Source organism: Microcaecilia unicolor, chromosome 3 (genome assembly GCF_901765095.1).
Source record: "Microcaecilia unicolor chromosome 3, aMicUni1.1, whole genome shotgun sequence".
In the NCBI taxonomy this organism is placed as follows: Eukaryota; Metazoa; Chordata; class Amphibia; order Gymnophiona; family Siphonopidae; genus Microcaecilia; species Microcaecilia unicolor.
The window spans coordinates 529,655,943-529,668,126 of NC_044033.1; the positions used below are offsets into that span (position 1 = coordinate 529,655,943).

The 12,184-nt window shown below is 43.2% G+C and overlaps 1 protein-coding gene across 1 annotated transcript in view; it reads left to right on the top strand.

Annotated features, from left to right (window-relative positions):
• The window catches only part of LOC115467334 (pre-mRNA-processing factor 17-like), a 143,500-nt gene that overhangs the window by 70,736 nt on the left and 60,580 nt on the right, over positions 1 to 12,184 (top strand). The window contains exon 4 of the mRNA XM_030199205.1: positions 9,028 to 9,111. Within this exon, the coding sequence (XP_030055065.1) occupies positions 9,028 to 9,111 (84 nt within the window). The remainder of the gene's footprint in view (positions 1 to 9,027; positions 9,112 to 12,184) is intronic.

Genomic DNA, 12,184 nt, shown 5'->3' on the forward strand with positions numbered 1-12,184 from the left:
GATGAGGGTTTTGATAGAGTGCTCGGAAAGAAAGGGGCGGATTTTACGGATGTTGTAAAGAAAGAAACGACAGGTCTTGGCAATCTGCTGGATATGAGCAGAGAAGGAGAGAGAAGAGTCAAAGATGACCCCAAGGTTTCGAGCTGAGGAGACACGGAGAATGAGAGAGCCATCAACAGAAATAGAAAACGGGGGGGAGCGGGGAGGTGGGTTTGGGGGGGAAAATGAGAAGCTCGATTTTGGTCATATTTAATTTCAGGTGGCGTTGAGACATCCAGACAGCAATGTCAGACAAGCACGCTGAAACTTTGGTTTGGATGCAAGGTGAGATATCAGGGGTAGAAAGGTAGATTTGGGAGTCATCAGCATAGAGATGGTAGGAAAAGCCATGGGATGAGATTAATGAACCAAGGGAAGAAGTGTAGATAGAAAAGAGGAGGGGACCAAGAACAGAATCCTGAGGTATGCCGACAGGCAGAGGGATAGAAGTAGAAGAGGATCCACCAGAGTGAACACTAAAGGTGCGGAACGAGAGATGCTGCCAGCTTGCCTCATGGTTCGTGGGGTACTGTCTGCCTGCTTGCAGGATTGTGTACAGGGTACTGAAGGTGGAAGTACTGGTTGAATTATTGCACTTGGGGCCTTGTCTGTGTTTCCTCGGTTCCAAAACTGGAACCCCCCCCCCCCCACCCCCTTCATGGATTTCTTCATGCCAGCTTAGTAAGTGAAAATTCTCTTCGGCCATTGTCCTGTCTTTGTTCAAGCCTGTCTGGAAGAAACATGATAATAGCTGTCACTGGTGCATGCTGAGCTCAATGCACCACTGTGTTCAGTTTGGCTTGGAAGTTTCCTTCTTCTTTGGACTTCCAGGCCTTGGAGTGAGGAATATTAGAGAGCTGCATTGGACTGGGGATTGCGGGCTTCCCTTGGGGAATGGAAGAAATTGCCGCAGGATTCCGCAGGAGTGCAATCAAAGTCTCTGGTGATGCCAGAATGAAGGTTGGAATGCACTGAGTGAGGCTTGGAAGACTCATTGCTTGAATAGTGAATACAAAAACCAGCAAGAGGCTGTTGGGGCTGGGAGGAAACGGAGAGCTGCAATTGAGTAATTGTGTCAAGTCCTGTGGTATGGGAGGAGATGGAGATGATTAATTGCAGGGATGGGTGAGGGTGGAGTGATCTTAGTGGATACGGGTGGGTATGGGTTAGATTCCAGTGGGGATGGGCAGGGATAGGTGAAATTTCTGTTCTTCTGCGGTTCTCTAATTTTCTTATTCCCTCCCAGCTAATAGCAATTGCTTGATTTTGTAGGCTTCCTTTTTAAGGTTAGTGCAAGGTGGTTTACAGGGACAATAACTCCTTTCCCAAAAGCACAAGGTGTGCTTATATATAAAAAATAAAAAAACAGTAAGGAGAACCCTCTTAAGAGTAGTTTTTTACCTTAGGGTTAGCACTCGGCTTGGGTGAGCTATAACTCTGAGAATTTCTCCAGATATTCATCTTATAATTTTAGTGCTTTTTTTTCATTTCTACATGTATTGTTTTCAGTTGATTTGGATTGTAGAATTTCTTATGTGCCCTCCATGATATTTTGTACTTAGTACCCTGGTTTGTAGTTCTTATTTTTAGATGGCACATCAGGGGGAATCACACTCCAGTACCTGAGAAATAAGAAAAGCAGAGTGGGATTAACCTCACCCTCACTTGTTAGATGGATTACGTGTACTATTTGAAGAACATTGGAAAGTTCCCTGTGATACTTCCTAGGGTTTCACTTGAGACCTATCATCTGCTTTGCTGCTGTTAGCTATCCCGTGTATTTATCATATCGACTGAGGTGGTTTCGTGTGTAGCAGTTACCATTTTTCTCCTTGTCTATTCTTGAGAAGATGGGAGAATTACTTTCTGCTAAATTCAGATTTCTTTTATTTTTGAAGTTACCTGCAATTAAAGCACGTGTCCACAAGGAGGCAAAAAAAGTGGACCAGTGAGCATGTTGCAGTGGACAGAAACATGGTTCCATTATATTCCTGCATACTTAATGACAGATCCGCCATCTCAAATAGTTGAATGTCTTGCACAAATTCAGAATTATTTATTCAATGAAGGGACACTTTCCATCTACTATGGGTGGTATCATTTTAACTCCTCTTAGAAAGAAGGCCACACTGGGTTCAAGTCTAGCAGCAAACCATAGACCTGTGGCAAGTATTCCGTGGATTGTTAAGCTGACCGAGTCATATGTATCTGAATTATTGCCAGGTTGCCTAATGAGATTTGATTGTTCGTCCTATTGGCTATTGTTTCTGAGATAAAATCTTTATTTGCCTATGGTAAATCAGCTATTTTATTACAATTTGACTTGATACAGTCTATTAATGACGTATAAATTGAGTTCATTGAGAATCTCTGGTAAAGTTTTGTCTTGGATAGGAGAATTTCTTTCACATCATTACTATAGAGTTAAAATTGCTGATCAGATTTCCACCAGCTGGACTCCACTTTGTGGAGTACCTCAGGGATCGCCATTTTCACCCATATTATTTAATATACATATGACATCTTTCTATGTTCATTTTTCTGCTTTTGGGGCTAAACTCTTTTCATATGCTTATGATATGTTCCTGTTGATACCTGTTCATGGCTTAATACAGTTGCCCTTGCATTAGGAAGTTAGAAATGTTATCTTCTTCACATGGTTTTAAACTCAATAAGGATAAAACCAAGTTGCTCTGGTTTGCGGATGTTCTTGATGATCTTTTGAGGGCTTCGGTGAAGGAGGTTTCCCTAGTGGTCACTGCGTGTCGCTGGCTGTGGTTGCGACATTGGGCTGCAGACGTGTCCTCTATGTCACAGCTGGCAAGGCTTCCTTTTAGGGGAAAGCTTTTGTTTGGGACAGACCTAGAACAGATTGTGAAGGACCTCGGTGACTCTAAGGGCCAGCGCCTCCTGGAGGACAGGTCCAAATTTGTGCGACCGGTGGGACCTAGACCTAAGTTTAGGGATACACGTTGTTACCGTCCAGGTCGTGGGGCCTCTTTTCAGAGAGCAGGGTCTTCTCAGAGACCTCAGCCCTTTCGAGGTGACAGGCGGGCCTTCCTTTCCGGTAACAGAAACCAGCCTGCAGCCAGGTCTGCCCAATGATGGGGCCCAGGTCCATCTCCAGCCGGTTATTGGGGGCAGGCTGTCCCTATTCCTGGTGGAGTGGACCAGGGTAACATCCGACAGATGGGTCTTGGAGGTTATCAGAGACAGCTACAAGTTGGAATTGGCTCGTCCGATAGTAGACTCATTTCTGTAATCTCCTTGCAAATCTCCCGCCAAGGTGCCTGCAGTTCGTCACACTGTCCTCAACTTACAACGACTGGGAGCCATCCAGCCTGTACCCCCAACAGAAAGAGGGTGCGGTCAATACTCCATTTATTTTGTGGTGCCAAAAAAGGGCGGTTCTTGGAGACCCATCCTAGATCTCCTTACGGGTTCGGCATTTCCGCATGGAAACCCTCTGCTCGGTGATCACAGAGGTAGAGCCAGGGGAGTTTTTGCTATCTCTCTATCTCAAAGAGGCCTATTTACACATTCCAATTTGGCCTCCTGTCACGCTTCGCACGACACACTGGATCTGTGAGCACTTGGGCCACTGCCGAGGAGCGGCAGGCAAATCACCCAAACAGGAGGCAAGGCAGACCACAGACAGACAGGTGCAGGCTGGACTGGAGCAGCTGGACTGGAACAGAAGCACTAAGCAGCAGCAGGAGAATAGTCCATGAATCAAGCAGAGTCTTACCGGCAGGCAGCAAGCAACAGGGAAACCAGGAACCAAACAGGGACTTGGGCAGCCAGAAAACTGTAGAATAAACCAGGAAACACACAGGGTCTTGGCAGGCAGCAAACTGTAGAATAGTCCAGGAACACAAGCAGGGTCAAAAACAGGCAAAGCAAGCATTCAGGGCAGGAACCGCAACAGACCAACAAGGACAAGAACACAACTGAAGACCTTTGTTGCCAAGGCAAAGCCTGAAAGTTCTCAGGGGCTTAATAAAGGCAACATACAAGGGAGTTCACCAGGTAAGGGTGCTGCTAATTTCCAAAAATCCCAAGACAGTCTGGAAGGTTGGAAGATCCGGACCGGAATACCTTCTGGAACGTGGGAAACAGCAAGCAGTCAGTCCACAGCAGACACCAGGTCTAGCCACCAGGTAGCGAGATGAATGAGAGCATGAAACATGGGCAGAATCGTAACACCTCTCCACAGGTGTTTTCTTCGCTTTGCAGTGCTCGGTCGTCATTTTCAATTCAAAGGAATGCCCTTAGGCCTAGCCACAGCACCTTGGACTTTTTCCAAGGTCCTTGTCGTAGTGGCGGCCTATCTCAGAAAGGAGGCGATTCAAGTTCATCCTTATCTAGACAACTGGCTTGTGCTGGCATCTTCTTTCGAGGAGATACAACGGGCAACCGACAGAGTGGTCGGGTTGCTTCAATCGCTTGGTCGGGTGATCAACTTCCCAAAGTGCAGCTTTATGCCCTCTCAGACACTGGAATACTTGGGAGTGTGCTTTGATACCTGAACGGGGATAGTTTCTCTTCCTTCAGCTTGAGCACAGCGGTTGCAGGGTCAGTTGTGAGCTCTGTTCCAAACTTCGAACCCGCGGGCTTGGGACTATGTACAAGTTCTGGGTTCCATGGCCTCCACCTTGGATGTCGTAAAGTGGGCCAGAGCTCACATGCGCCCCTTGCAGTGGCACCTTCTGAGCCGTTGGCCTCCAACAGACGGCCCAGGGCATTTGGACCTCGTCAGAGGTGTCTTGGTCCATCAACCGCTTGGAGTTGCAGGTGATTTGTCTGGCCCTTCGAGAGTTTCTGTCTCTTCTCTGTGGTTGCCCAGTTCGAGTTCTTTCAGACAATGCGACGGCGGTCGCCTATGTGAACCGTCAGGGGGGCACAAGGAGTGCACCACTAGCGCGCGAGGCGGCCCTGATCTGCCGTTGGGCAGAGACTCATCTCTGTCTCTTGACGGCGGCTCATATAGCGGGGTCACAGAATGTGCAAGCAGACTTTCTCAGTCACCACCAGTTGGAGCCGGGGGAGTGGACACTCTCCCCTCTGGCCTTCGATCAGATAGCTGCCAGTTGGGGGATGCCGGTGATGGATTTAATGGCCAACGCATTCAATGCAAAGATTCCCCATTTCTTCAGCAGGGGAAGAGAGCTGAGCTCGGAAGGCATCGATGCTCTTCTATAACCTTGGCCCAGGGGCCTGCTCTATGCCTTTCCCCCGTGGCCTGTGGTGGGCAGGTTACTGACTCGCATTGTCAGTCATCCCGGTCGAGTGATCCTGGTGGACCCGGATTGGCCCAGCCATCACTAGTACGCGGATATGGTCAGGCTCCTGTTAGATCGTCCTCTCCAGCTCCAGGCGCAGGATGGTCTCTTGCTGCAGGGACCAGTCATGATGGAGGATCCCTCCCCCTTTGGTCTTACGGCCTGGCCCTTGAAAGGGCGAAGTTGAGAAGGAAAGGATATCCGGACTCGGTTATCGCTACGATGGCTCGGAAAAGATCCACCTCGATAGCTTTTGCTAGGGTGTGGCTTACCTTCAAATCGTGGTGTGCGAGTTTGGGATTGTCAGCAACTTCGGTATCAGTTATCTTCGCGTTTCTTCAGGAGGGTGTACAGAAATCACTCTCGTTGAGTTCTCTTAAGGTGCAGGTGGCAGCTCTGGCATGCTTTAGAGGCCAGCTTCAGGGGGCGTCGATCGCCTCCCACCCGGATGTGGTTCATTTTTTGAGGGGCGTAAATCGGTTGCGTCCTCCGCACGTGCCAGTTCTGCCATCCTGGAATCTTAATCTAGTTCTCAAAGCGCTTCAGTGTCCTCCTTTCGAACCCTTATCGGGCATTACGGTTAAGGATCTTACCTTGAAGGCGATTTTCCTAGTAGCCCTTACTTCGGTTTGGAGAATTTCAGAGTTGCAAGCTCTTTCTTGCAGAGTCCCCTTCCTGTGTTTTACGGAGGCGGGGGTATCGGACAGTTCCTTTATTTTTGCCCAAGGTGGTTTCTCTCTATCTCCATCTGCTGGTAGAGGGACACAACCCACAAGTCTCTGGATTGATCTGTTGGGACTAATGGAAAGAAAATGATCAGGTAAGAATTAATTTTTCCTTGTACGTGAGACAGTGGAGGATGAAGTGAGTTGCCAAAGATCACAAGTCTTAGCCCTCCTGTACTTTTTTGTAGCTTTTAAAATGAAGTTTTACATTGTTTGGCAGCATTTACATGTATACTGTCCCGAAAAGCCAAAACCCAGTAACTGTGAAGTCCAAAAAGCTAAATCCCCATGGTGTAATTCTTGACCTAAAGAGAATCCACAAAAAGTGGAGAACTCAATTCTCATTTCACCCAATTTGCATCTTTCATATATATATATATATTTTTTTTACATTCAATTTGTATAGTCTGTTTCTAACATGAATTAATTTAACCTCTTTACGTCTTTACATATTCTTTGTGCCACGTAGTGACGTATCTCCGCCCACTTTACGTACGCTAGACGCATGGACGGCTATACAGCGCTTCGGTTTTACTTTTTGGATCAGCTGACATCAGTGTCAGTTTATCTTCGCGCGTTTTTCTCGCGCTCTTCTGGCTATTTAAATTGTCCTGCAGTTCATTTTTACTTTCATTATAACTGCTGAGATCACTGCGACAGACGATCCACTTGTGCAACGGTCTTTTTCAAGGTATGTGTTTCACATCTTTTTTCTAATGTATGCGGTTCGCGCATCTAGCGCTGCCGCGTTTTAGCATTTTTGTTTTATCTGTGCGTGGTTTCTTCTGTCATTAATATGTAGTGCGTGGTTTCTTCTCTAACTAACTTTTAACTAATCTTGCGGTTTTTAACTAGTCTTGTGTTTCAATTACGGACCAGTGCTGAAAAAGGCTAAACAGTCAAATCACGTGCCTTTTTTTCTTTGGATTTCTTCAATTGGGTGAAATTTAAATTGCTTGGCGTGACCAAAGGGTTAAACATATTTATTGTTTCATGTATGTTAATCACACATGTGATTATACGATCTCTTTTTTGCAATTTTTTTCTCTGTCTTCTACAGACCATTTTTAAGATCTTATCTGCAAGATCTTTGGAATCTTTTATTTGCGTTTTGAGATTCCTTTGATGTGTTATATTCAATTTCAACTTGATTAGTAAGGTTAGTTTTTTTCATTATCCCCATGTATGTATATTTCAATTTGTTTCTTGGTTTCATCATTTTTTTGTTTCTTTTTATTTAATGTTCCTTTCTTCAGTATGTTTGTTTAACATATTATTTGGCATATATATATATATATATATACATGTATAATTTTTAATTGGCTTTATGCTAATAGAATTTTATTCTTTGCATTTATATGGTTTCTTTGATCTTTTTGATAATCTATATATGTTCCTCTTTCAGTATAATTTTTGCTGCATATTATTCTTTTTTATGTTTAATTTATTTATCCATTGTTTGTTTGTTTATAGACTCCTGATGTAGGCCTATTCGGCCGAAACACAACGTTGTGTCGAGTCATTTTTAATGTGTTATTGTTACATTATTATTTGTTTGGAAATTATTAAACTTTGTTTTTTTAAAAGATAATTTGGTTCCATTCTTTGGATAGCCTGGCTTATATTCCCACCTTTTTTATTTGTAATTCTTGACCAAAAAGAATAGAGTACTACAGTACAACATCTCTCTCGTTTATCAAGAGATGCTGTGCTTTGGACTTTTGCTGCAGGCTTGAAAATGCATCCAAACGTTAAATGGCTTCCATATGAAATACACAGTCACTACAGGACCTCGGGCGAGTTAGCTTAGTTTTGACAAAATCCTCTAGAATATAGAAATATAAAATACCCCAATCTATCCACCCTATCAGATTAACTGTTCACTCGTCCTCTAGATTGTTCACTTGTCCTTAGATTGTTCTCTTGTCTTTTAGATTGTTCACTTGTCTTTAGATTGTTCTCTTGTCTTTAGATTGTTCTCTTGTCTTTTAGATTGTTCACTCGTCCTCTAGATTGTTCACTTGTCTTTAGATTGTTCTCTTGTCTTTTAGATTGTTCTCTTGTCTTTTAGATTGTTCACTCGTCCTCTAGATTGTTCACTTGTCTTTAGATTGTTCTCTTGTCTTTTAGATTGTTCTCTTGTCTTTTAGATTGTTCTCTTGTCTTTTAGATTGTTCACTCGTCCTCTAGATTGTTCACTTGTCCTTAGATTGTTCTCTTGTCTTTTAGATTGTTCTCTTGTCTTTTAGATTGTTCACTCGTCCTCTAGATTGTTCACTTGTCTTTAGATTGTTCTCTTGTCTTTTAGATTGTTCTCTTGTCTTTTAGATTGTTCACTCGTCCTCTAGATTGTTCACTTGTCTTTAGATTGTTCTCTTGTCTTTTAGATTGTTCTCTTGTCTTTTAGATTGTTCACTCGTCCTCTAGATTGTTCACTTGTCTTTAGATTGTTCTCTTGTCTTTTAGATTGTAAACTCTTTGAGCAGGGACTGTCCTTCTATGCTTGAATTGTACAGCGCTGCGTAACCCTAGTAGCGCTTTAGAAATGTTAGTAGTTAATTAGTTAATATTGTTCTTGCACGTAGAATTGCTGGCTTCTATATGTGGACATAAGAAAAATCAATCCTGCCATGTGGAATTGCTTGCGAATTCTATGTGGTAGATGCCGAATGATGCCACTCTTGTTTTGCACTTGTTGGTTCTTGAAATCGCTGCTCTGGCTGTACGTGAAGCTAAATGCACATGTGTTTTCTGGCGTCTTTTTTTGTATTTTACAAGAGGTTCCATGTTAGGCTTCTGGACGTCCCCATTTCTACCTCGGTCCTCTGCAAAATGGGGCCTCGCATATTTCATCTTAAAAGGGCAGCTGTGTGTAAATTTTAGAAATGCTTTGGTGATATCACTGAAGAGCTCGGTATCTTTATGGAAGCCATGTGATTTGAGTGTTTAGGATTCACACACCATTTTTCCGTTGTCTTTAGGTTATGCTTTGGATCCATCCTTAGACAGCCAACAAACTGTGAACAAATACATCGGTTCTGTAGAAGACGCTGAAAAGAATCAAGGTAGGATTAACCTATAAATGATCTAATCTTGTTTAAAACCATATATGGATGAAAAATGTAAATAATAATTCTTCAATGGGCTATTAAAATCATTCTTAATACAAAAATGAATAGCTTCAGGATTAGCCTATAAATAATTCAATCTTGTTTAAAACCATATATTACATATTGTGTTGATGTTGTGAGTAGTATAATATGCCATACTTTGTTTTGTTATTTAAATATTTTTACTGTTGTAATTGTCTGTTGCTCATGTTTGATTTATTCTTACTGTAAACCGCCTTGAGTGAATTCCTTCAAAAAGGTGGTAAATAAATCCTAATAAATAAAATATATGAATAAAACATGCAATTAATAATTGTTCAATGAGCTATTAAAATCATTCATAATTTTTGTATTAAAGTTATTAATTTTTGTATTAAGAACATAAGAAAAGCCATACTGGGTCAGACCAGTGGTCCATCTAGCCCAGTATCTTGCGTATAGTTGGAGAAATGACCTGCTTTTCAATCTGTCAGTATATTCAGTGAGAGCTGACATTGGTAGTGGTCACCAGGCTCAGCTCACATTTCAGTGTTGTGATAAACCAGGGACAGGTAACTGGGACCACAGTTCTCAATGGAGACAATCTGCACCTCCTGGAAAGGTACAGAAGCAGAGGATGGATTTTAAAAACCAACTACGAGCCATGAGAACCACCCTCAACCAAACATACGGCTCTATGATACAACCAGATCTTTCAACGCAAGACTATCCAGTGCTGAACTGGTTCGGAACTCAAACATTCTTCCGTGCCCTGTATTTACAAAATTCAATTTTCAAGTTGATGTCTTCTTAATGTTAATGTTCAGACTCAGGATTAGAGCTATTAAATGCAATGGAGCCAGGTGTCATCCCCCCCCCCCCCCCCCCCCACAAGGACAATCTTCTTGAAGCAGCAATACAGAATCTTCAGATGTACGATTGAGCTCATTATAGCACAAGGACATAAAAACATAAGAGCAGGGCCGCTGAGAGACTGGGCCGGGCCCGGGACAAGGCCGAGCGCCACAGTCCCACCCGCAGGATGTCAGACGCACAGAAGCCCTGCAGAGTACAGCGAAGGTCAGCTGAGAGGAGCGCGTCTGTGTGGGCTGCGCACGCCGGAGTCAGAAGACGGCACTTCTGCTGGCGGGGGTTCAAGTGGAAGGGGCCCGGTGGCGGGTGGGACTGCGGCGCCGGGTCCCCCTTGGAGGCCCCGGGCCCTGGGAATTTTGTCCCCCCTGTCCCCCCCCCTCTCGGCGGCCCTGCATAAGAGTTCCCCTACTGGGTCAGATCAAGGGTCCAAACGAGGGTCACAAGCACCTGGCAGTGTTCCAAGAAGTGGAAAGATTCCATGATAGTTAATTGCAAGGGATCCATTAAGCTTCTTCCTTTCCCCAGGTTCCCTGCATTTCAGCCGCTCTGATATTGTGTCTCTCATACAGTGCCACTCCTCCATCACCTCTTCGGCCTTCTCTGTCCTTCCTAAAAAGATTATAGCCCAGTATGGTCACATCCCATTCATGGGAATCGTTGAACCACGTCTCTGTAATAGCAACAGTATCCAAGTTTTCTTCAAACATCAGGGCTTGTAAGTCTTGAACCTTTTTATTAGACTATGAGCATTTGTGTTCATTTCTTAGTTAATTTAGGTGCTTTTCTATATTTACATGACCTTTCCTTCTGCCATCATGTTTATTCGGGGGTGACTTTCTGAATTCCCTTGTTTCCTTTTGTCACCTCTACCCTCTAGTTTAAATGTCTAGAAACATACAGTCTGAATTTTTCCCCAAGGATCCTTTTTCCCATCACAGAAAGATGTAGCCCATCATTACAGTACAGCCTGTTATTTTTCCACGTATTACCCCATTCTCCTATGTATCTAAGATCTCCTTCTTTACACCAAGACTCAAGCCACTTATTGAATTTCATTGTTTTGCGTAGTGTTTCCTCTCCCTTCCCCCATGTAGGAATTACTTCAGAAAAAGCCACAGTCTGAACCAAACATTTCAGTCCCTCCCCAAACTTCTGGAATGCTCTCTGTACTGTAAACTTGCTATTGTTGGCCAAGTCATTTGTCCCCAGGTGAATTACAATATCAGTATAAAAGTACATATATATTGCCATACTGGGACAGACCGAAGGTCCATTGAGCCCAGCATCCTGTTTCCAACAGTGGCCAATCCAGGTCACAAATACCCGGCAAGATCCCAAAAATGTACAAAACATTTTGTACTGCTTATCCCAGAAATAGTGGATTTTCCCCAAGTTCATTTAATAACGGTCTATAGACTTTTCCTTTAGGAAGCCATCCAAACCTTTTTTAAACTCCGCTAAGCTAACCGCCTTTACCTCGCTCTCTTCTCGGATCACTTTCAGTATTTGGTCTGTACATCTTGTAGCTGAAGATCCTGGAAGACATTTCACTAGGTTGGAACCCCTGAACTGTGTTCCTAAGTTAATGCCTCTGATAACAGAGCATTCCTAATCCACAGAAGGACATTGTCTTAATTTTCTCAGGAATCTTTCATGAGGAACGTTGTCAAAAGCTTTCTGAAAATCTAGATACACTACATCAACTGGCTCACCTTTATCCACATGTTTATTCACACTTAAAGAGATTTCCCTTGGCTGAATCCATTCTGACTCTGTTCAGTTAAACCATGTTTATCCATGTGTTCCATAATTTTATCCTTTTTAATAGTTTCCACTATTTTGCCTGGTATTGACGTTAGGCAGTGAATTAATTCTAGGTTTATTTCTAGTGCCCGAGACACCCCCAGACCAAATGGAGGTATGTCCACTATAGTAAACTCCCTAAGTCTGCTTCTAATATATTTACCTCGTATATCTGAACTCCTTACTTACCAGAACTATATACTAATTCATAAACACTAAGAACACATACTAAATATAGTTCAGAATATAAGAAGATGTCTTTTATTTCTTAGGCATCAACTATAATTACAATTAGACATTAGTCTGCAGATATAATTTACAGAACGTTATTTGTCATGGGAAATACCATTCAATTGGTTGTAGGAATATAATT